The 24,517-nt window shown below is 56.7% G+C and overlaps 7 protein-coding genes across 7 annotated transcripts; 5 read left to right on the top strand and 2 right to left on the bottom strand.

The window, feature by feature from the left end:
* Positions 1 to 8: 8 nt before the first annotated feature.
* SPSK_06796 (uncharacterized protein) lies at positions 9 to 269 on the top strand (the record flags this gene model as incomplete). Its single annotated transcript, XM_016733490.1, has 1 exon — positions 9 to 269. The coding sequence occupies one exon, from the start codon at positions 9 to 11 to the stop codon at positions 267 to 269; it is 261 nt and encodes an 86-aa protein (XP_016592363.1).
* Positions 270 to 858: 589 nt separating this feature from the next.
* On the bottom strand, positions 859 to 2,088 carry SPSK_06345 (uncharacterized protein; the record flags this gene model as incomplete). Its single annotated transcript, XM_016733051.1, has 1 exon — positions 859 to 2,088. One exon carries the CDS (start codon positions 2,086 to 2,088, stop codon positions 859 to 861), a length of 1,230 nt encoding a protein of 409 aa, XP_016592362.1.
* A 585-nt stretch (positions 2,089 to 2,673) lies between these two features.
* On the top strand, positions 2,674 to 3,393 carry SPSK_06599 (uncharacterized protein; the record flags this gene model as incomplete). Its single annotated transcript, XM_016733301.1, has 1 exon — positions 2,674 to 3,393. The coding sequence occupies one exon, from the start codon at positions 2,674 to 2,676 to the stop codon at positions 3,391 to 3,393; it is 720 nt and encodes a 239-aa protein (XP_016592361.1).
* Positions 3,394 to 5,647: 2,254 nt separating this feature from the next.
* On the top strand, positions 5,648 to 9,474 carry SPSK_05847 (uncharacterized protein; the record flags this gene model as incomplete). The annotated part of the gene is made up of 3 exons (XM_016732556.1): positions 5,648 to 5,700; positions 5,773 to 6,552; positions 6,630 to 9,474. The coding sequence occupies 3 exons, from the start codon at positions 5,648 to 5,650 to the stop codon at positions 9,472 to 9,474; spliced, it is 3,678 nt and encodes a 1,225-aa protein (XP_016592360.1).
* Positions 9,475 to 10,886: 1,412 nt separating this feature from the next.
* On the top strand, positions 10,887 to 12,830 carry SPSK_06079 (uncharacterized protein; the record flags this gene model as incomplete). Its single annotated transcript, XM_016732787.1, has 1 exon — positions 10,887 to 12,830. One exon carries the CDS (start codon positions 10,887 to 10,889, stop codon positions 12,828 to 12,830), a length of 1,944 nt encoding a protein of 647 aa, XP_016592359.1.
* Positions 12,831 to 16,868: 4,038 nt separating this feature from the next.
* Positions 16,869 to 19,224, top strand: SPSK_05980 (uncharacterized protein; the record flags this gene model as incomplete). The annotated part of the gene is made up of 3 exons (XM_016732688.1): positions 16,869 to 16,949; positions 17,064 to 17,087; positions 17,152 to 19,224. 3 exons carry the CDS (start codon positions 16,869 to 16,871, stop codon positions 19,222 to 19,224), a joined length of 2,178 nt encoding a protein of 725 aa, XP_016592358.1.
* A 2,430-nt stretch (positions 19,225 to 21,654) lies between these two features.
* Positions 21,655 to 23,376, bottom strand: SPSK_06164 (sulfate adenylyltransferase; the record flags this gene model as incomplete). The annotated part of the gene is made up of 1 exon (XM_016732871.1): positions 21,655 to 23,376. One exon carries the CDS (start codon positions 23,374 to 23,376, stop codon positions 21,655 to 21,657), a length of 1,722 nt encoding a protein of 573 aa, XP_016592357.1.
* Between the last annotated feature and the right edge of the window lie 1,141 nt (positions 23,377 to 24,517).

The following is a 24,517-nucleotide window of genomic DNA, read 5'->3' as shown; positions in this document are numbered from 1 at the left end:
TTCCAGACATGACACCACCTACCGCGTCCAACATGGGGAATCCATCGCTGCGACCACCCGGAAGCAACGCAATGTCCAGCGTTCTGAACAACATGCAAAAGCTCAACATCAAGGAAAACTACAATGTGGGTGGCGTTGGCACCAACGTTCAAAACGAGCCCTCGCACAACGCCAATGTCAAGGCCGTTGGGGGCAAGAAAGTTGGTTTCCAGATTCCGCCCGTCCAACAAGTCGGTCCTCTCAAGCCTGTCACGAACCGCCACAAGTAGTGTTCAAGAGACGGCGCTTCTCATCCTCTTCCTGGTTTGGGGAGTACATCAACATGAACTCGGACGGGGAGAGAATTGGTCCATTGATCAATGAGGACTACGCCTGCTTTATTTTGGTATCTTGGACGAACGGCGGCTTCATGCAGTATTCAAGCAAACAAAATATTGTTTGGGAGGGGCAACAGTCCACAGGGAAGGGACAACACTATGCTAAAACCACTCGGCGCTGCAATTGCCTTCCACGGTATACGAGCCTCGTGTCTTTATTTCCATCGCAGTTTTGGTGTTTGTTTTGTCGCGATAGTGGAGTGTGTGGCTTTTCCTTGCAGAACGGCAGGACTTTATTTGAAAGCATGAAAAGGGCGCATGTATTTATATCCTAAAAAGCCGGCAAAGGGGACAAGCCAGCCGCGAGAGTGGCGGGGACACGAAGACAGGAAGACTCATGGAAGCAATTCCTCATCCTAAGAGCCTTTTATGTTCCTTATCCATAAATGGCGGCGGTACGGTCGAACTAAGCTCAGTCACAAATAACATATCACAACACCGTTCTTTGATCTCCTCTATTTGCAACAAACGAACTATGATTTCAGCATGATTTCTTCATCCCTTCCTCCAGACTGTCCATCAAACTCGCCCCTCGAACTGCAGTCTGGCCGTGCCGATTCCGTGCGGCCTCTTCCACAAAGCTCACACGGGTGGTGCACCAATCCAAAAGATCTTCGATGCGAGACCCGCGATTGGTGCTGCCGTCTGTTTTGGGCCGAAGAAGTCCCACGCTGATGTCAATAAGGTCGGGCCGCCAAATGTCGTGCCAGAAGACCGTCGCGCCACAGCGATTGCAAAAGTTGCGCTCCACGCCGGGCTTGGACTGGTAGGCAGCAAGTGCAGGAGGCGTGTTTCCTTTTCCTTTGTTGTTGTCGTTTCCAAACGCCAGGACATTCCCATCAGGCTGCAGAACAATGCACACCCGCGGCACAAACGCCCACGTCTGGATCTCAAACCCCGTCGCCAACCGACACGATCGGCACGCACAGGTCCCAGCCAGCCAACGGCTAGTCTGCGAGGGATCGTCCTTGGCCGGCCGCAGCCACCATTTTACGTCGCCCGGATTGGCCGTGATGGCAGGGTCGGTCGCGGCAAACGGCACGAGCAGGTCAGCAATGCCCGAGTGCGGTTGACGACTGGCGGCAGGGTCCATGTCGGGCGGGCGGACGTCGAACTGGACGGCGCCACAGTGGCAGGCGGCCGAGACGGTGCGGGTGGATGGGTCGACGTTGTGCTCGGGGCCGTCTGCGACAGGGCGCGTTGCACCAGGGTATCCCCCCATGGGCTTGCCGCCTACTGTCGGCAACCATTTGGCCAGCCCTCCGTCGTGCGTGTCGTCCACATGGTCGTGGCGGACGTACTCGAGGACGGGGTGGTTGTCGCCGTCGCTGGCGGCAGCATGGTTGCTCCACTCGTTGGCAATGACGCCCGTGGCCACCTCCCAACCTGTGTTGGCATCGTCTGCTGTCGTCGTCGTCTTCTGTCGACTCCGGAAGATGTGGCAGCCGCACGTACTGCAAAAGTAGCGTTTTGTGCCCGGCGATGAGGTGTACGCAGTCAGCAAGGCAGTCTGCATTTTTTCGAGTGGTGCCTCAATGGGACAATAGGACGTGCAGAGGACGCCGCTCGTTTGGCGACAGATACTGCAGTGGCAGAGGGTAATGGGAATTGGGTTCGGTGTGTTTTGGGAACCGTCTGCGTTGGGCGAGCGTGCGATCAGTGTTTCCGTGATAGCGCCGCAGAGACATGAGATATCGAGTTGGATTGTCATTGTCTCTTTCTTCCTGTTGTTGTCTTTTTTGCATTTGTTTCTTTGTTTTTTCGTTGGGTTCTTTTGAAGTGATTGTCTTTTTTTTTGTCTTTTTTTTGTCTCCTTGATTTTTTTTTCTCGAAAGTGTTTTATTTTATATCATGTCGTTGTCTTGTCGACGATTTATATTTGGTTTTAGCTTGCATTAAAGCAATGGATTTAATTCAAATGCCATGAGACCTCATCCATAGAACGTAATATGCATGCCAAGATGTGCACATAATACACCCCGGATGTCTTTATTGGTAAAATGTAAAATGCTTCGTAGAGGAGGGTAGTAAAGCAACTTGCAGATCCGAGGTTTAAGCGAGAACCAACACTGTTGATGCGGGGAGTTTTGTGTGGTAGCAGTCTTCGACGTTGTCTACCACCCTGCGTCGTTTGCCTGCCTGGTCTGTCTTGTCACTGGCCGATTGGCATCTGGGGGCGAGAGCTTGAAGCTTAGCTCCCCGCTACTGGCGTCACAAAAAGCTGCCCCTCAGCCTCGCCAAACAAAAGCTGTCCTTTCACTATCACAACCACGCATACGCACAGACACAAGACAATATGGATCCAGAACCAATACCAGTACCAGCACCAGCACTGGAACACACGCTCGAGACGGCTCCGACCACATCTCAACCACGGCCGCGGCCGGATCGCTCGTCCGAGCAAGCACGGCGCGTCCGCACCAAAAACCGGCGGCTCGAGTTTCTACGAAGGCACCCTGAATACTTGGCCTCGAGCGACCGCGAGTTTGCCAATGTGGCGCTCTACAATACGCTGGTGCGATCGTTCCAGACGCCGGCCGAGCGTGCCGCCGAGGCACAGGACTCGGGGTTCGGGCATGTTCTGGAGGCGTCGATGCTCCGGAATCCGGAGCCGCTGCACCGAGTGGACGACGATGAGGTGGAGGAGGAGGAGGATGACGACGACGTCGCGGCGCCGGCCGCAGAGGCTCAGCATGAGAAGGACGACGCCATCGACGAGCTCAACACCCTCCACCCCGACTTTGACCCAGATCCGTCCCTCGACGTAGCCCCCCGCGACGCCGCCCTGCGGCGGTGGCACACGTTTGTGCGCAACTGGTTCGTGGACGGCGGCGCGGCCCTCGACGACGGCTTTGACTATGCGGCCGTGGACGACGACAGCGAGTACGACGCGCTGGCACGCGCCGACGCGGAAGCTGCGTGGTTTGACGAGGAGTCGCCGGGCTGGGCGAGCGACGAAGAGGGAGACGGAAAGAAAAAGGAGAAGACGGGCGAGACGGGCATCCAGGACTTTTAAACGTACGGCGACCGAACGGAGTATGTCCCTCAAGGACAAAAAGCATTTTGAACGATACTATCGAATGATACCCAGACATAAGAATTCGGAACAAGGTTGAAGGGGGAAAAGTTTAAGTTTGTGGACAAGAGAAAATTGCAGAACATGAAGACACGAGCTCCGGTGGACCGTCCCATCTATCGTATCCTGCCACCCCCTGCATTTTTCAGAATGGCTTCTGCAGCCCCCAGTTCCTGGCCCAAAACGGGCGGTCAGTTAATTTCGCAGCGTCGCGTTCGTCTTTTGGTGGAGTGAGCCTTGGATGTAATACGGAATGGCAGACCCTTGCAGTTCTCAGGGACTTTGGCATCCTTTGATCTTCGTCTCCCTTTGTTAAACGTACTTTTATCCTTTATCCTTTTCCCTCTTGGTCTTGGCACAGCCCTGTGGGTTCGCCATTGGGGCCCTGTAATTTGTTTCGTTTTCATCCAATCCTGAGTTCCTTGTCCGTTATCTTCCCGTCTATCTTCAAGGCACCTTCTCGCCAGTCTCAGCGGATGAGCTACGACGCAGACCGCCCTGCGGTTGCGCGGACTGAGACCTTTTCAAACCGGCTGCAAAGGAACGGAAGCATTTCAACCCCTAGCCGGTTAAAGGACCAAGTGGACCACGAGCAACACGAATCCTTCCAGGGTTTGGCTGGATCAACTCGAAAGGATCGTGAGTCGACCGCAGCCTCTGAATGATAGTCATGGCACACTGTTCATATGTAGTAGGATCTTACGTTGCACTGGCTCTCTGTCCATCATCTGACAAGCCGCACCGTTAACAACGGTTGAACATCGGGTGTTTCCTCGCGTCGTGGACCGGCTTGACCAATATGGCAGCATGCGTGTCTCCTTTTGTATTGGGTGAGTGTATCGTGCGCTGGCAGGCTCACAGTCTTTTGAGTGCAAGCTGTCGATCATCGCCCAATGGAGGCCACTACGACTCGATCCTAGCTACAAGGGATCCACATTCACTGGACTCCTGAATTCACAGTGTCGCCAGCGCTTGGCCCGCGTTAAACAGCCAGTTCGTTCCAGTGTGTGCCCTCCGGTTCATTACGTCGTCAGTGGCGTTATGTGGCGCCGTTCACGTCCCAAACGCGCTGTACGAAGTAATTACAGAACACTCGCTGCCATTCCAGCGCCACACCCCGCTATGAACCGCATGCCACGAGACAAGCGAACCAAGCTGGCCCCTTTACGACTGCAATTAATTTAGCTCTCGAATGCGACTGTCAGTGGACGATCCGACTTTCCGTTTCTTGGCCTTTTGCCCTTTTAATCCTTTTCGATTCTTCACCACCAAGCGCGGCAAGCACGCGCCAAGCTGTAGTGACCGCGCTTGCCCCTTTTCCTGCCCTGTTTCCCGGCTTCCCTATTTCCTTCCGAGCCGAGCCAGCGTATTTCCTCTCACATGCCCTGGAAAGCCATCAACAAAGGCTGCAGGATCTGACAGCAAACTTCAGGAGCAGCGCCACCGGCCAGGCCAGGAACCTCCACCAGGAGACGCGACCATACGACATACGGAGTCATTACGACGTACGTAATTAATTCTCTTCTGCTTCGGACGGCTTGGCTAAGAACCCGAAGAAAACCGCCCCCAAGAAAGCCAAACGCCAGTGTCTGCCCGCCTTTTCGCCTGTTCAACTTTGCACACCCCTGTCAAACCTGCTTTTTCTTCGATGTTTGCCAACCTTGGACAACATATCGTCTTATTACAGCGTATTATTACGACGTAGTGTTTTCTGTTCCTTGCTGCACTACCCTCCCGCCATCTCTTGTATTCTTTTGTTCCTGTGGGCGGTATCACCAAAGGCGGCCTCAACGACGTCTCTCTGCACGTTTACTCTATCCAGTTGTTCAGAGTCTTCTGCCACCTCTCCTACTTCATACACTTTTCCTGTCACTCGCGCCTGACTCGTACGCGGCCCGACGCCAGATAGCGCCTCTTCCGCCCGACGGCCTCCCAGCACTACAAAGACACAAGCTAAGCGAAAGTCCGCGTCGTCTTCTAATTACCAAAGCCCAGTCGACCCTCGACCTCTGCATCGGTTTCCTCGACCAATTCCTCCCCTCTCACGTCTTCATAGTCGCCAACATCAGACGCCGACCGACCGACCGACCGACCGACAACTTGACCAAGCCAACAACTGGCGGCTACTCCCTTTCTGTCACACGGTCGACATCTGCCCAAAATTCTGCGAATCACGACATAAGCCACCGCAACCATGGCCGAGGGCTCGTACGGCAGCCCCTTTTACCAGGGCAACATAGCGCCAGTGTGAGTACCACTGTTCTACTGCGATCAGCATACCTGTTGCTTTATTTCCCCAGACGTACTGACTGCTTGCAGAGAAAATACGTCCTCCACAGCCAAGTTTGCGACCAACGTGAACCGCAAAAAGACGCGCAAATGGGTCGAGGCAAAGAAGGTCAACTATGACGGCAGTGGTTGGGGCGACGAGGACGATGAGGATGAGGATGACGGCTATGGCGACGAGCCCATGCCCCCCATGCCAGCCAACGCGGCCCCGACACCCCTGCCGTCCCAGTCGTCCCTTGCACCCAGCGGCGTCACCGTCGGCGGCGCCCACCCGACCGCCGCCTTGCGCGCACGAAACAGCCCGTCGCCCATGGGCCGCGTCCCGATGAACGTGCAGCAACAGGCACAGCAGTCGATACAGCATAACCCGCAACAGCCACAGCAGGCACAGCAGGCACAGCAGGCACAGCAGGCACAGCAGGCACAGCAGGCACAGCAGGCACAGCAGGCACAGCAGCAGCAGCAAGCACAATGGCGGCAAGTCTCGCCCGCGCCTGCGGCCGCTCGTGCGCCACCACAGCTGCGGACCTCGTCGCCGGGCACGGGTATCGGTGGTGTTGCACCGCCGCCACAATCGCAGTCACAATCGCAGTCACAGCCCGGGAATTACCCTCCCTTCCGTGACGGACGCTCGGAATTGCCCCTGGGCCCGCGTGGACAGTCGCCGGCAGTTGTGGTGCCTCGTCCGGGTACCGGCCCGGCAGGACCACGGACCATGTCGCCAGCCGGAGGCCCCAACGGCCCTCGTGGTAAATTTATCCGTCCCTCGGACATTTATAAGCGTGCCGACTCAATAGAGTCCATAGACAGGTAGGTACATACAGGGGACGTGTCGTCTTGGCAGGTTGTTTGCCAGCTCGGAACAGATCACATGCTCATGAGAACAGAGGACGGAAGGAACTGCCCACCGCGCCTGCCACGTCGGCCATAGTCAGCAACAACACGACTGCCCCCATCGGGCATCCCCAACCACAGACGGAGGCACCATCACAAGCACAACACAAACCGCAGGACTCGGTCGACTCCACCGCCTCCGCCGAAGACGCCGCCAACGACCGCCGCTACTCGACCAGCCCCAAACTGCCGGACCTCGCGCGGTTCTCCACCTTTTCACCCGATCTTTTGTTTGGCGGCAGCGGTGGTGGGTTCATGTCGTCCGACGCACCACCGCCCGTGCCTTCGATCCCCAACTCGCCAGCTGTCGGGGCGTTCCCAGAGTCGGTTACGGCCGCTGCCGGTGCCCCTGCTGTGTCCGCAACGCCCGCGAAGCACCTCTCGTCTGTGGCCGAAAACGTCGCGTCCACGTCGCGCGACGCCTCGCCCTTTTCCACGTCCTCGCGCGAGTCTGCCTCGGCCGCCCCTGTTCGTGATTCGGCCGCCACCGCCATCACGGCGTCCTCACTCGACGACACCCCGTCGACGACGACGGCTGGCGCCCGCGGGTCTGCCGACTCGACCCCGTCGTCGGTCGACGGCCCTGCCGCGGGAGCAGCAGCAGATAGGATGTCTGCAGCAACGGCAGAAAATCGCAAGTCGGCGGCCAACAGTGCCCAGGAAGCGACGACGCCACTCGCTACCGACAACAACACTGACAACGCAAGCACCGTTGCAAACACGGCCGCAGACCAACAAACGGCGCCCACGCCAGCCTACTCTAACGACCCCATGATTGCTATGACGGCACCCCTCAACCCACACCGCTTCAGCAGCATGGTCCCCTTTATGCCGCCGCCCGTCACCACGCCCAAGGGTCCTCGTGACATCCAGCGAAGCGAGACGGCAGAATCCACTCCCACCACCACCACGGCAGCCAACTCCCCGGTTAAAGAGAGCGATGTGCTTCGCGAGGAGATTATCCGCACGTTGAGCCCTGTTAAAGCGACACACTCGGACGAGTCGCTCGAGGGGACTGTCAAGGACTCAACTGCCAGCGCTGTTGAAGACAAAGAAGTGGGTGCCAGGTCTGCCGATGCACCCACATCCCAAAACCGGAGCGAACACACGCGCACGCTCACCCGCGAAAGCTCTTACTTGCAAGACGTGTACGACGACTATTGGACCCCGGACGACACCTCAGGCAACGACACCTACACCACCTCCGACCCGCCGCCGCCCATCCCGCCATTGGCCAGTGCTGGTGCTGGTGCTGTGTCGGGCCCGGGTGCTACGTCCGCTGCTGAGACTGGCGCCGACTCTGCCGCTGACTCTGTCGCCGACTCTGCTGCCAGCCACTCTGTCACACCTGCAGCTGTTGCTGCCACCGCCGCTGCCACTGCTGCTGTTGGCGCTGCTGCGTTGGCTGCGTCGGGCCACTCGTCCTCGTCTGCCTCCTTCTCTGCTGACGCCGCGACGCCACAACCTCAGCCGGCCGCGGCAGCCGAGTCGCAGCACACCCACCAACTACGATCCCAACAAGGCCTCGCTCCGTCGCCGTCGCCGAATCCCAGCGCCAGCGGCGTCCCGGGCGCCTTCCCTAGCAGCAACGTCCCGACTCCTGGCGCCGATCCTGCCCCGACCACCCAACCGGTCTCGGCTCAGGCTGCTGCTGCCGCCTTTTCGAATGCTCCCGGCCTGCGCCGTCGTTTCTCGTGGGAGGCCGAGCCCGAGCAGGCCGCCGAGAACGGCACCGGTGCCTTCACAGCCGTCCGTGCTTCTACCATGGCCACACCACCTTCGTCTACGCAGCCGCAGTCGCAGTCGCCTCCGCCTAGTCTTGACGCGATGCAAGTGAGCAGCCCCGTGTCAAACGTCCCGCCACCCAACGAGCTGCAGCCACAGCAACAGCACGACCGCACCATGTCGCCCCATGGTGACTCCAACACCGTTGTCTCGGCTGTCTCGACCTCGACAGTGGCGCCCGAGCTGACGGCGCCCTCGCCCGTGTCGGATGCTGCTGTGCCGGGTGCGCCGGCAACGACGAAGCCGACCGCAGCGGCAGAGGCGGCCGCCGACAGCAGCGAATATCCGGCACAAGACGCGGCCCGCCCGTCGAAGACCCAGGCACCCGTGCGATCCATGCTCGATGTTGGCGATGCTCCCGCGCTCACGCCGATCCGGTCCATGCTGGATGTCGGCGACGACCCGCTGCCCAAGCAGCTCGTCAACCGCATCTCCACGGCCGAGTCCATGCAGTCATCGACCTCGTTCCAGTCGCAGTCGCAGTCGCAGTCGCAGTCGCAGTCGCAGAACAACCTGCAGTCACAGACGTCGCCGACCGCCGCACCGTCCATCCACGTCTACCAGCCTGCCGCACCCGTTGTGTCTCCAACGTCTCCGGCCGCCCTTGGCTCCACCGGTAACAACCCGGCGCTCTTTGGGAGCGCTACCGGCAGCCCCAGCCAAACCCTCCGCCAGTGCATGGCCCTTGACTCTCATCATGACCGCATGGCCAAGCTGGCCGAGGCCCGCCACGAGTACGCCGTCGCCGATTCTGGTCTATCGTCCTGGCTGCAGTCCATGACCGCCGTCCCCGAGTATGCCCGTGCTGCCTATGCTCCACTCTTTGACAACCAGGTCGGTGGCGCCGGCCTCCCGCCCTCAGGCTCTGCCTCCCGCCCTGTCGCCGCCGTCGCCGCCACGATGTCACGCGTCCCGCACGTCCACGTCGCTGTGCCTTCCGGAACACAAATCTCCAACAAGAGCAAGGAGATTTTTAATGTCGCGACGGGCAAGGCCGGCAAAGGTCTGCTGGCCCTGCGCAAGAAGGGCTTCCACAAGAAGTCGGCCAATTAACATATTTGGTGCTTCGTTTTTTGCATACCTTGCTTCTGTTGTGGACGTTTGGCACTACATTTGATTATTTTCTTTTTTGCCTTTTCTTGCTTGGTCTGTCACATTCATGATTATCTGGGCTGGGGGACCAGTTTACGATACTGCATATTTTTTGGTCTTTGTATCTTTCCTTTTTTTCTGTTCTCTGTCTCTATTACCCCAATCCCTTAACTTAATAATCTTTGCTTCTCATCTTGGATAAGGAACTGATTTGCAACGTCACTCTACCGTCTCATAACCACTCTATGTCTAACGCGATGATGGGTATACATACGCGGACAACCCGTATTGTCACGACTCCCCGTTTTAGCCACAATGCAACCAACAAAGTACTATCCGCGTGACTTTGTGAGGTGGCACAACTCCGCTAAAGCTTGGACGTGCTGTTCTGGTGGTGCTGTTGCACAACCACAAGTTCTCTCCTATTGAGCAAACAAAACACTATTGTCGTACGTGGCCAAGGTGAGCAGGCACAATCACCAACACTGCCGTCATCAATAGATTTCGCAAATACGATATGTAGTCCAAGTCATTTCGTCAGACACGGAGTACAAGCACATCTGCAATGACCTCGAGTACTGATTGTGCCTGCCGTGCATACATTCGGTACTTGCACCAAAGCCTCGTACTTTGTCACTGCACTCTCGGTTCCTTGCATTCAATTGGCGGGCTCCACCGGATAGTACTAGGGAAAAATGGGTACCTATCGCTTGTGCTGCTCCTCTTGCGTCCTGGTTGGTTCTCACTCACGAAAAAGCGGGGACATCCTCCTCTCTTCCCGCTTCTTTACCCACATTATTGGCGTGGGAGGGGCCCTCTGGGCCTGGCCTGTTCTCTTGTTCCTGCCCCTTCGCCCTGCCCTTCCGCCCTGTCACTATCATTGCACTGTGCCCGTCGCCCTTTCCTCATTGAAAGGGAACTGATGATCGGCAGGTGCTCACTGACACAGCCTTTCCAGGCCGTCCTTCTTTCTCACGTCTCTTGGACCACTGACGACAAGGCACACACCTCGTCATCTTGTGAGGCCCTCTCAAGCTTCTTCTCTTTTGTTCTTTTTCTTCTTTTCTCTTCCATTCCTCTGTCTGCCCACAATTTCCGCCTCGCAGAGCAGCAACACTTTTCTCTCGGTAACTCGACCGAACATCGGCATTTGTCGTGGCAACGTCACCGACTTGCGGCAATTTCATCAACGTCTCGACACGGCCAGGCCTACCACTTTGTCGACGAGACCATCATACCCTCAGACACTCGGCTTGACTTCTCTACACATTCGTGCCAACAGTGGCTCCTTCTACTTCTTCTCCGGACGCCTGAAGAGGCTATCCGCCTCGGCTCTACCACGTCCCTACCTTCGCCGTGCCTCCAGGCTCTAAATGGCCACCTCCTCGCTGGCCCTGGCACGTGCCGGCCTTATCGACCCGACCAAGCCCGCGACCTACCCCGTCATTCTAGGCGAGGACATCCGGCGAAGCGGTGACCCCAACAGCCCGTCCGCCGGCCACACGTTTACGGGCATCCGCTACAACTTCAAACCGAAACACCTGACCGACAACACGCAACGAAAGTCCACCCTTACCCACAGCGACAACGATGGCGAGTTCGATGTCACCTTTAGCGACAACAGCGGCGGCCGCTACGTCTACGCGGGCACCCGCGTGTCCAAGGGCAGCAAGTATGTCCTCATCTTTGACTCCAAGAGGCGGCGCTTCATCCTCCACCGCCTCGACTCTCTGTTCATCATGAACATGGTCGACACGCCTACCAATCACGACACAGCCGGCCTCAAGAAGAAACACCCCTACATCAATGAGACGACCAAGCGGCCACGACCGCCACGGGGTGCCGGCGGCCAGTTCCTACGGCGGCCAGGACTCACAAAGAAGAGCGGCGGCACCAACAGCAGCGCAAGCCCGATGCGGCCCATGCCCAAGCCTCTTGTTCGGCTGCCCGCGAAGCCGCCCACGGTGCTGCGCAGCTCGCAGGACATTAAGAAAAAGGAGCGGCGGGTGACTCTCAATGTGCCGTCCGACAGGGACGGTCACGACTCGGACCGCGAGACCAAGGCGGCCAAAGACGTGCGCGAGCAGCGGGAGGCCATTGTGGTCAAGACGGCACGAGACAATCAGGAGAACAAAGAAGCAGCAGCACGCGATCGCTCAGGAAGCAACAGCAGCAATGGCAGCAGTAGCGGCGGCGGCGGCGGCGGTGGTGGTGGCAGCGGTAGTGGCACGATTACTGTCTCGCCACGCGAGGCGGCATACCAGAAAAGCAAGGCCAGCGCGTTGTCGTCCCGGCCCAAGGAAGGCAGCAAGCTCTCCATGGAGACCAAACCTTCGCCAGACACCAAGAACAACAAGGACAAGGGAGACTTCAAGTCACGGTCCATTGACGTCAAGAACGGCAGGGACAAGGACGACAGCAAGCTCCGAGTACCCGAAAAATCCGATAAGGGAGCACGCGCCGAACAGTCCGTCTCGCCCGAAAAGCCGCGTCTGCCCGAGAAGCCCGCCGCACGCAAAGACGACAAGACTCGCAAGGACACCAAGGCGGCCAAGGCTGTGCCGTTGCGCGACGGCAAAGATGGACGCAGCACACCCACAAAGGAGGGCAAGTCGATCACGGCGAAGCCTCTGGCCAAGTCCAGCAGCGACAGCCCGAGCAGCAAGGCCAAGGGCGGCGCCAGGGGTGCATCTCTGCCCATGCCTAAGGAACCGGCACCGGCCCCTGCTCCCACCAAGAAGAAGCGTCGCGACTGGGAGGAGGACGAAGACGACGATGACGACGACGATGGCGACATTGGCCTGGTGATTGAGTACCCTGGCGGGCCGCCACCTGCACGGAACCGGGCGTCCCTTGGAGGTGTAGGCTCCGGTGCGGGTGACAGTGCGCGCGATGCGTCCAAGCCACAACTGCACATGCCTACCTTTGACGAGTTTCAACGTGCCGGCAACGAGGACGAGGAGGACGGCGACATGGACGGGTACTGGGACCCGCGCGAGGACGAGAAAAAGGCTACCAGAGATGCCGAAGCGGCATCCAAGTCCTCGGCATCCGCCCCTGCTCCGACTCCAGCCAAGTCTACACCCGCCAAGGCTACGTCCAAGTCTGCACCCAAATCCGCGGCCATTGCCGTTGACGACGATGACGATGACGGTGACGACCTGGAGGCCGAGCTGGAGGATGAACTCGAGGCCGAGCTCAACAAGGAGCTGCAGGAGGAAGAGGCCCGCAAGCGGCGCGAGGCTGAGCTTGAGGCCGAACTGGAGGCCGAGTTTATGGCCCAGGACAGTGAAAGCGAGATCAGCGAGGAGGAGTGAGCGAGTGACATGCGGACATCACGGCTCGGCAGTTCTTCTTTGTTGTCTTTTTCTTTTTTTCTTCTTTTTACTTTTACAGTTTCTACAAGCATGGTTTTCTGCGCGTTATGGAACGCATCCAACGATACAGAAAACGTTGCAGCCTGGCATGGCCATGGACAGGCACAACACTACCGGACAGCGAGTCCTTGTGACGAGGAGTGTTTTCATTTGCTTTATTGGTGTTCTTTTATGTTATTTTCTGCGCTGTCTTTTTGTTTCGGGTTGCCTTTTGATGATTGCATACTGGGCACATTCATGACGATAATGATAGATACACAGCCCCCATCGAAATCCCAAATTTCCATGTTTTCAAATGATATGAAAAGAATAAGAGGCGACATGCATCTCACATGCCACATACGAGATGCGTACATTTGCCTACAGTTGAAAACAGCTCTTTTATAATTTCTCACGTCTTTCTGGATGACGCATACTTTCCGTCAGGAAAGAAATCAGTTTGATTTTGTCTTTTGTCGTTGTTATCACCTCACGTGGCACAGACCGCTCGTTGGTCTGGGGCAACTTTCTGTTATGGCCAATTCCTCTAATTACTGTGACGCTGTGCGAGTCCTTTTGTATGACCTCCTGGTGAATAAGACACCGACACAGAATCATCGAAACCAAACAGCCAACCACTGCGATTCAAATCCCCCAATGTCTTCGGCAACATTGTGCCATATCTTGCGTAATGCACGTGCAGAGGCGAGTGGCATCGATTCTGCAACCGTAGCCCAGTTGCAGACAACGCTGTCATTGTTGCGAGTCTGAATGCGACCGTTGCGACAAGACGCAGCATATGTTGTAGCACGCCTCAGACGGTGTGTGAACAGCTGTCGAAATCATTGGCTCGATGGCTCGCTGCTGCGAGTAAATAGTGGGGCGTGTTACCCAACCCTCCTCCGGAAGCAGCCTTCTTTTGCTTGTGTCGTCCGGTTCCAGTGGCCTCTTTGGCCGCTTTCCGTTCCAGTGGGTAGCAAAAGAGCGACTTGGGGTGGTCTTACTGGGTCGCACATTCCTCTCAGGCGGCCCAAGACCGACCTTCCATTTCGTTTCCCTTTCGGTACGCCGCGACGACGGAAAGTGCGTCCCACAGAATACTTGGCTTTGGGAAGGAACAGACGACGAATTCGATTTCAGTTGGGAAGGCGGTTGAGTTGTCCACCGCTCGTTGAACCGACGCCAGCCTTCCTTCCCAATCTGGGGCAAAATTAAATGCAATCGCCATTGGGGCGGCTGCATCTGTAATCTCGTCCCGACCGTCTCATCTTCTCTCTCCTTCTCCGCGTCTCTTCTCCCCCCAACATCAACTTATGGCCGACTTCATCACCAACTGCATCAGCATCCACCCATCGTATATGTTGTACATCGTCTTCTCCACCTCCCGCCTCACCTCGACAGCATCTCTTTACTCAGTACTTGTCCTTCTTATCCCCATCCCTAGCATCGTCCTAGCGCAGCTCCTTCGAGGCTTTTCGACTCTTTTCGAACCCACATGCAGTCAGTCCACTCCTACGGGCGTCCAAAACCCACAAAAATATCAGCCCTGGTAGACCTGCGGCAAGCTGTGGCATAAGCAGCTGGCATTTGGAAACCGTTTAGACTGTTTTACCATGCTCTAGCAATCCTATCTCAATTAGGAGGCGTTGTCTCTTGGCTGGAACCTTTTCATCTGCGCCCGAAGGCATTATTGTGCACGTCAGAACGCTGAGACTTTTGTCTCCCATTTCGCCTATCTGTTGTCTCTGGTCTCGTGCGGAAACAGCTTCTCCAATATCCCTTTGTCACGTCCTCTCGCCTCTCGTTCGCCAGCGACCCCTGCCTTTGTCTACGGCTCGTCGTTTCTCCGCGCCTATCTCCGGTGCACTCGAACATTTTTGTTTTGTTCGCCAATTTTGCTTTAGTTGTCGTCAGCACTCTCGTCTAGCAATCACCGCCAATATCCTGCCGCTGCTCCGTGCTGCCCCTACCTCTTTGCGACAGACCGTCTGCGCACCTGCGGCACGCTCCTCTTATCTCCTGACTTTTGGCTCTCATTTTGTTACCGGATTTTTGTCTCTATCTTCTCCCCGTCCCCTGTCGGTCTTCTTGTGCCATCTGTGTCCTCCATCCCTCTCTTCAATCTCACTCCCGCACTAGTTTTAGCCGCATTTTCTTGCATCTTGGGCCCCGGCTATTTTACTTGACGTTGCCACCAGCGAATAGGAGCTGGAAACGCCTTTCGCAAAAGGCGCACTTTGTTCTCATTGCTCCCCAGCCTGCAGACGTGTTCGACCTCGTCTGCAACATCTACACTACGCAGTATACGAAGTACTTCGCACTACAAAACAACGGGGCCCAAAATAAGGAAGCATCTGCAACTCTGCAGGGCTTGGACATTGACACAAGCTTTTTGTTCCCAGCTTGTCCCCGGCTAACCTTCCTCGCATCTCATTCCTGGTCCTTTCTTGGCTTGGATCGTCCTCGGTTGGTTCGTGTTCTCCAACTCACAAGTCCAGACCCTGTCTTTTCTCCCCATTTGTCTGTCTGTGTGCTTGTGCGCGTCCATCTCCTCCAACGGTCGAAACCCTTCGCCTGGGCTCGGGCTCGGTGTCGCTTTTTCCGGCGCATTGGACCAGTAACGCCAGACGCCCCCTCCCCTGGTCGCCTTTAGTTAGAGGTTTCTGTCTTTCTCCGAACCTCACATCCGGCTCATCCGCGAGTCGTTCGCCATCTTCTACGCGACATTTCACATCACTCTAATATCGCCCTCGCGCTCTCTCGCGCTCTCGTCTCTCCAATGCGTGTCTGGGTGTGAGTGGGCTGCTGCTGCTTTTCTTTTACCGCGTTCTGTGCCTCTCACCTTACCCTCGCCGGCACTGTTCTTTGGGTCGTTTGGAATCCCGTCCAGGAATCCGTCACATGGTCGACACCACGCAAGCCCTCAACCGAGTCTTGCCACACGTGTAAGGAGCGAAAATAAGCACTCACTCGCCCTCGTCTGTGGGAGCCACAATCCCCGAGCAGGAGCCGGGCCTTGCGGTTTTACGAAACAGACGCCGTATACCTGCTCTACGAAGTACAACGAAGTATACTCTCAGAGACTCGGACTTGAACGGGAACTGGGCCTGACCAGGAACTGCACCATTCAGCCCACGTTCCGTGTTCCGTGTTCCTTGTTCCTGGATCTGGTTCTGTCCGAGACCTATTTGACAATGACATCCCTCAGTAAGCTTTCTCTATCGTCTTTCAAGACATGTTTCTGATTTTTTTTTTTCTGTTTTCCATCCTTTTTACACCTCTTTCTTCTTGTCGCCCCCCCCCCCCCCCAAAACCAACATTCTTTAATATACAGGACCAGAGACACCAAGTACTGTTCTGTTCTTACTCCTCCCCCTGCTCCAACCATCGTCACTTTCATTTTCTGTATTCTCTTTCGGTGTCTCTCTCGTCCTTTATCTTTTTCCTCTGTCCGTCACCTTCCCCACCATTCGATAGTATCACAGCCATTCAAGCCAACACAATTCACTCTTCTCGCCCTCTATCGTCTTTGACTCATCCTCTCCTACCCTCTTTCCTCACCCTACCTCTCTCGTCTCCTCTTTCCCGCTTCTCCTCCAAATCTCCTAGGTCAACCCCTCACGGTCCGATTGGAGCCCCAAGATACGCCACAAGTCTTCGTTTTGCATGCATTAGGAGAAATAATCTGGGGTAGACAAGGGTGGGGGAAACGATCCTTGTGGGCAGTGGCCAAGGATATTGGTCTCCGGTCACAAATTTATAAATCAGTTGGAGTATCGTGTGTCGTCTCCATATATTGTATTCGATTGGGGCTAGAGAGGGACAGGAGACAGACAAGGCCGCGGAGAACAAGTAGCAGAGCCCACAGGCCACTGCCATTGCTGCCTTTGTTCACCGTCTATATCATCACACGCTGCCTTATCCCCTCATTGCAGATGTCGTCTTCCTCTCAATCACCTGCACCTCATTTCCTTTCTCGCACTTCCACATACACTTGCCATGGCGTCGTTTCCGTTCAAAATACCTTCTAGCGGCAAGGCTATTGCTGACCTCACTGTTCCAGTTCATAAATCGAGAAAGGTACGGCTCTCTTCTTATATCGGCCCGTCGCGGCATGCCAAGCTTCCTATATGTATATGTATTTTATATTTATATTTTCTTGGCACGTTGAACTAACATGGCTCCCTTTTGTAGCCAAAATTTGAGCTTCATCTCAAGGTAAGATAGATTGTTCCAAGTACACTCTCACCACTATCTCGGCCATGAACTGACACCCATGTAGATTTATGATCTCAACAAGGTTCCATTAGCGTCGGGCGTGTCCGCCGTAAAATGGTTTTTTCCGCACAGCATACACGGTGAACACCGTGGCCGCACACACAAGCGGCCCATTGCAAATCACCGTGTGGAGTACGACTACTCGAAGATCATCCCGTTGCGTCTGGTGGTTGACCGCAACAACCGGCTCTCTGACTACCCAATCGAGTTTGAGATCACCCAAGAGTTTGAAAGCCATGGCGCTGGTCGCGATGAGAAGATTGTTCTGGGTAAGATCTCCCTCAACCTCGCCGAATACGTAGCCGAGAGCGAAGCCCTTCAGCGTGACATCCGGCCAACGACGTCCGACTCGTACGGCTCACGCGACTTGCCGGGCGGTGCGTCCAGCAGCTGGCACACGCGCCACCGGAGCTCCACGAGCAAGGCTAGCACCTTGGCCACTAGTGTTGGCACCATCGACTCGACCGCGTCCGGCCCCGGCGGCGCTCCTTCCTCGACGGCAGGCTCCTCGGTCGCGTCTCTCACGGCATCCGTCAACTCGGCTGTCGAGGACGGCGTCATTCGACGCTACCTGATGCAGGACAGCAAGATCAACAGCACCCTCAAGATTGGCATTCTTATGGTACAGCTCGACGGCGAGCACAACTACGTAGCGCCACCACTCAAGTCCGCGCCCGTTTTTGGCGGCATCACCGGCATCGTCGCCAATACGGAGCCGATAAACGCTGGCGATAGCAATATTGACGACCCAGAAGAATATGCCCGCGTTGGTGGTGTTGTCGGGGCTATGATGGCCGGCAGCTCGGCCGCCAAGGGTCACGAGACAGCGGAAATTCAAGATGTCTACTGTCGTGCTCTTGCAGCTTCGTGGGCGTGCCAGGCCGGTGAGATGCCGGCGGACGAGTGCATCGAGGACATTTTCAGTGGCGGCGACGGTTTCCGCTCATCAAACTCGGATTTTCACCACCTGGCTGAGCATGCGGCTGCCGCGCACGCGCTCTCGAATCAGCGTCACCACGATCACCACCACTACCATAGCGGCGGCGGCGGCAGCAAGCAGATAGCGCCCATGCCGACGGGTACCTCGCTGGGGGCCGTAAAAGCGCGGCAGGGCTGGTCGCCAACATCGCCAACACCCTCATCGATCCATGAAGAAGGCGACGAGGATGGCTTTGTGTCCTCCGCACCGAGCCGCACGAACTCAGGCGGCAAGAAGCACCAAAGTATTTTGCCAAGGCTGGGCCCCATGCGACGTAAGCCAACGCCCCAGCAAATGGGAGGCTCCCACTCGGGAGGTGGAAATGCAGGCTCTTCGCTGCGGAAAAGCCGCTTTGGAGACGGCGACACGAAAAGCAGCGGCGAAGACGGCAGCGGCAGCAACGGCAGCGGCAATACGAGCAGCAGCAACAACCACACCCACAACAACCGAGGGGACGCAGACGACGATGACGATGACAGTAACTTTGGCGGCCCGGGCAACAATGCCACCTTGCGGCCAAGCGACATTCGCAAGTTCCGCGACGGCGCCAGCCATCTCGGCGGACCGACCAGCGCTTCGTTCCCCGCTCTGGCTGGCAAGCACGGCCTACCGGGGCGTGAGCTCAGCGGCCTCAGCGACCGCACTGTCACGCCCCAGAACGACACGGACCTTCTAGCACACCATACGTCTGCCATGTCCATGGCCCTAGGCTCTCGGAGCAGCCGCAGCAGCCCGGGGCCGCAGTCTCCCACTGCATCGTCTTTCAACCTCAGCCACCGCCGCGACAACAGCTCTGAGAACCTTGCGTCGACCGGTGCCGCCGGCGCAGCGGCGTCCTCCCGTACTTCTGGTAGCAAGGGAAGCGGCCATGGGAGTCGACGCCCTACCAGTAGCCGGGTGCCGAGCAGCAGCAGTCGCAAGAGCAGCGGCCACGCCAGTGGTCACGGAAGCGGCAATGGGAGCGGCAGTGGCAATGCCAGTGGCAACGGCAGCGGCCACGACGAAGACGGTCCCCAAGGCCGTGAGTTGCACGAGTACGAAATCCGCGACGACTTTGTGGCGTGGCGGCTGCCGGGCTCTGTTGCCGCGTCGTCTTAGGACAGGCGATGAGCCTCGTATCGTGCTCGCGAGTGGGGATGTCTTTTTTATACTTTTGTGTACGACTACAAGGGGGAGAAAAGCATGGAACCAGTGTTGATACACCAAGATGCTTGTGAGGAGGATGGAGCAGCAACGATATTTTATGACTTACGCCTGATCAGCTTTCTTGTTTCATTGCCTTTTGTTGTACTTTTTAAATTCCTTTACTTGTTCCTTTGTTTCTTATTTGGAGTATGGAGGGCCTTTTGTGTCTTGGCTGTTTGATTAGAGTAGATGAAGGAATCGCATTCCGAAAAAACACAATGTATACGTTTGCTTCCCCTTTTGGACAACAGCTTCGCCTGGAGCGTGCCTGTTACTTTCACCTGTCAATATCAATGGAGGTTTCTTTGAGGGAACACGGTTCCTCTATTTTGACTATGGTCTGGTAGTATGTGCCTAATGACGATATCCCCTTAGCTGGGAGAGAAGATGTAAAAAATGAAAATGTATACAAAATAAAAGGGTAGTCTCTAACGCTGAAAAAAGCAACATGTGAAAACAAAGGACGATGCGAATATGTATGAAACAGCCCTGTTCTCTTGTGAAGCCCACACTACACCATGAATTGAGAAATGGTTGCAACGCGAAATGATTTGTACTGTCGTCCGCCAACGGCTCAGCACGGTCGAGGAAACGTGAAAGCGACGGCTGAACTACGTCAAGACGCAAGACGATGGATGCAGTTACGGCTTTGGCCGAGAACGAGGGCAGGGTAGCGTCATGTAACACGATGCGTTCTGAGCTCTGGGCATGCGGTTGTCGTCGATACTGAATGGCGTCGTCAACATGGCCCTATTCCGCCTTCGTGTTGGGGGCGAGCACGGCCTGATATGCCTGAGTTGTATGTGTGTGCTTTACGATGACTTTCGGAGCGGTCTGGTGAGATACGGTCAGCACATGAGGTTCGGTCATGCATTTTCCATTTGCTTTTTGCGATTTTTGGATGCCGGGGACAAGATCACGTACGCGCAGCCCTGCGGCGTCACAACGCCAAAGAAGCAGTCACCCGAGTCTTTTGCAACCACCTGGTCCGCAAACACGGGCGTGATGACAACGCCGGCCGAGACGGTCGTGGCCGCGGCAGCGACGATGGCGAGCAGTGACAACTTCATGGTTGATGCGAGTGTAGGTTGAGAAGACAGTCGAAGAGGCAAAAACGTCGTCGAGAACAAAAACGGTGGAGTCGAATGTCGTCGTTGAAAGCAGGCCGGCTGGTTGGTGATGCAAAATCGATGGCGATGAAATAAAAGGCAGGAAAAAAAAGAAACGCGAACAATGCATGCAAGAACGAAAGAGGGATCGAATAGCGGGAAGGCAATGGATGACGAGAAAAGTGAAAAGGGAGAAAGGAGAAGAAGATCACTGATTAAAGAGATAGAAAGAGAAGCACAGAGGGTCAACGCAAGCCGTGTTTTGGTAACCCCCGTATTCTGCGACAGATGCGACGCTTCACGTCGGGGATCCCCTGGCACGCTTTGCGTGGTGTCACGATAAATAGAGGGTCGAGCAAAAAGAAAGCCGACCGACCCAAGAATAATAGGAAACATAGTCAACAAATACTCTGTTCACATACGGAGAGTAGACAAATGCATTCCTGTGGTGACGGCCATGCTGGCACATTCAATGTAAACACACATGCGGGTCCCAAGACGGCGAAGCAGAAGTCATCTTCGCGATGTATTTTCTTCATCCTTTGTCGCCCTTGCTTCCCCCACGTCTCTGTCTCGTCACAGGCAGGTGGGGAATCTGGCCACCAAAGTACGAGAGTGCGACGTAAACTCGATATGTATGATTTTGTCCGTCTGCCCCGTCTGTTTCCAGACTGCGTTTCAGATCTCTCGAGGGGACCAATCAGCCCACGGCCGACCCTGAACACGGCCATGCATTTGTGCTCGACTCTTCACACTCGACATGAGCTCCATACGAATTACATGTGTGCAATTAACGAGGGAGGTACTGGTAGGAAAAGGAAATGAATGAAGATCGCGACGAATGGAGTTATAATTCTCAAGGTGTACGTCGATTGATGGAATTTGCGTACTATCACGTGACCTTTCTTCACGGTACTTTGCTTCCAGGATATCTTGGCATGTTGAACTTTCCGCCCCTCATTAACTACTCATTCGGTTGTTTGCAGCTGGTTCGTACCGACACATCACTATCGATCAGGATTGAAGCAGAATTGGTGTATCATTTATCCCAAGAAAGAACGGCCAAAACAGAAAAGGTCTATCGCTAACTCTTTTTTTTATATCGAGTGGGGGACATCGTCTCCCTTAGCCTCATTAACCCAAAAAGACCCAAAAAGTATGTCATCGTGCCCGTCATCATACCACGTCCCAAGGTTCCCACAGGTCTCGCACCGTCCCGCATGTCTCGTTGCATTTAGAAGCGGTCCAGTAGGCCCTGGCTCTCGAGCAGCAGGATGATCTGGTGGACGACGGCGCGCACCGACTGCTTCTCCAGGTCGACAACCAGGTCGGCCTTGGTGGGGGCCTCGTACGGGTCGTCGACGCCCGTGAAGCCCTTGATCTCGCCGCGGCGGGCCTTGGCATAGATGCCGCGCTTGTCGGTGCGCTCGCAGTACTCCAGGGGCGTGGCGACGTGCACCAGGTAGAAGTCGCCGTGCTTGGCGACCAGGTCGCGCGCGTGCTGGCGCGCATCCTCGTACGGCGCAATCGGAGCGGCAATGACAGCGGCACCCGAGCGGGTCAGCTCGCTGGCAACGAAACCGATGCGGCCAATGTTGCGGGCGCGGTCCTCGCGGCTGAAGCCCAGCTCCGACGACAGCTCGCCGCGGACGGTCTCGCCCAGCAGCATCGACACGGAGCGGCCGCCCTGCTGGTTGAGGGTCAGCTGCAGGGCGCGGGCCACCTGGTCCTTGCCGCTGTTGGTGTAGCCCGTCAGGAAGACGGTGAAGCCCTGGCGGGCCCGCGGCGGGTGCGACTCGCGCAGCACGCTGACGACCTCGGGGTACGAGAACCACTCGGGGATCTCGCGGCCAGAGCGCAGGCGCGAGCGCAGCTCGGTGCCAGAGATGTTGAGGGTGCGGGTGCCGGCCTTGACCTCGTCGACGGGGGCGTACTCGTCGCTGTCGGGCAGGTAGGTCATCATCTGGAAGGGCACGACCTCAATGCCCAGCTCCTCGCGGTACTTCTCGACGGCGTGCTGGGCATCGTACGGGCCGTAGAAGTCGACGCCCTGGCTGTTCTTGCCGGGGCCGGCGTGGTCGCGGCCGACAATAAAGTGCGTGGCACCGTGGTTCTTGCGGATAATGGCGTGCCAGATGGCCTCGCGGGGGCCACCCATGCGCATGGCCAGTGGCAGCAGACCCAGCACGGCCATGCCGTTGGGGTAGCGGGGCAGCAGCGCCTTGTAGACGCGCACACGGGTGAAGTGGTCGATGTCGCCCGGCTTGGTCAGGCCGACGACAGGGTGGATCAGCACGTTGGCTTGCTGGGAGCGGGCCGCGCGCACAGTCAGCTCGCGGTGGGCGCGGTGCATGGGGTTGCGCGTCTGGAAGGCGACGACGCGCGTCCAGCCGAGCTTGTCAAAGTGCGAGCGGAGCTCGGCCGGGGTGTAGCGCAGGTCGACAAAGTCGTAGTGCTGCAGGCGGTTGACGGCTTCGAGCTTGCCGCCGACGTAGAACTCCTTTGCGGTCTCGTTCAGATACTTGACGGCCGGGTGCTCCGGGTCACCGCCAAACACCTCCTTGGCCTCGAGCGCCTTGTCGGGCCGGTAGACGTCCTCGACCGTCAGGATGGCCAGGTTGCGGTCGTCGCGCAGATCGCGCAGCGTGATGCGGGCGCCCGGCTTGATGCCGACCTCTGCAATGGTCGCCTCGTTCACGTCCAGCGTGATGGGAATACTGAAGAGCGCGCCGTCGGCGAGGCGGTTGTCCTTGACCACGCCGTTGTAGTCCTTCTCGGTCATGAAGCCCTCGAGCGGCGAGAAGCCACCGGTCAGCAGCAGCTCCAGATCGCACAGCTGACGCTCGCTCAGCAGCAGCGAGGGGAGGGTCTCGGCCTCGGCGGCCAGCTCGCTCTGGCGAGGGGCATCGCGGGCGAGCAGGTCCTTGAGGACGCCGCCGTGGGGGGTGTTGGCCATTGTGTGGGGAGAGGCGGGAAGGTGTCGTTGAGAAGTTGAGAGTATAAGAGACACGAAGAGAGGACGGTTGAGGTAGAAGGAAACAGGAGAAGAAAACAATAAACGAGGGGCAGTAGGAAGGAAGGAAGGAGGAGACAGAAACGGAAGGAGAAAAGGAGAAAGTAAAGAAGAGGAAAGAACAGATCCAACTACGAGGGGAAGGAGCTACGAGGAGAGCAAGAAAAGAAAGAGCAGGTACTACATTACTTTCTTCGGCGCACGATCGGCCTTGTCTAGTTTGGAGGGGCCAGGAAGTAAGAACAAATCAACACAGTAAGTGGTGTACTAAATACGGGAAGTATATTAGAGATGGACGGCCCTGTGATGGTCTCTTGGTAATTAACGACTTTGCCATGTTTGTTCCTCCACCACTGCGTGGAAGCTACGAGGTACTTGCGCGTGGTGGTGACGTTGATGCGCTATGGCGGGATGGGAAAGAACGAACCGACGTCGAATAGCGCCAAAATCTTATTAGTCAAAGAGAGCCTTTCGCCTTCTGCGATTTTTTTTCCCTTACTTTTTTTGCCGCGTGCGTTTTAGCCCCGATGGCGTGCTCGGGCGACCCACGCATTTGACAGTCGCAACACTGCCCAAAGGCTGCCAGAGGGCTGCCAAACGTCACTTTGGGACGCGCTGAAGACTCGCCGTGCCGCCGTCTCCAGCAAAAGACGGCACGACGCCATTGACCTCCGGTGCTTCGGAATGGCGCATCCACCGACAACCGTGTTAAGACCTGCCGCAGCCGGCGGGCAAGATGGCTGCGGGGCCAAAAAGCCATGGGAACGCGGCCCTGCTAGCATTGCGAATGTGAATTATGGACTGGCCGTGAGAACTCGAAAAAAGTCTTTTTCACTTGGCTTCCAAGCTTTTCCAGTCCTTGTATTTTGTACTTTGTACTCCGTACTCCGTTCCCGATTCTGCCGCTTGCGCCTTCCGCAAGCATGCAAGTGCTGTGCCAAGCTTCCGAATGTGCCCTTCATCGCACCTGCCATTGGCAAACTTGCTTCTTGCTGATTCCCTCTGTCCGCGGCGTTCCTCGTTCCTGCCATGTTTTGTCTTTGCTTTGTCCCCAGTTTCCCGTTTCGGAAAGCCCCACGCCTTG

Source organism: Sporothrix schenckii (genome assembly GCF_000961545.1).
Source record: "Sporothrix schenckii 1099-18 chromosome Unknown Cont38, whole genome shotgun sequence".
In the NCBI taxonomy this organism is placed as follows: Eukaryota; Fungi; Ascomycota; class Sordariomycetes; order Ophiostomatales; family Ophiostomataceae; genus Sporothrix; species Sporothrix schenckii.
This window is presented reverse-complemented; position numbering and strand designations above follow the sequence as displayed.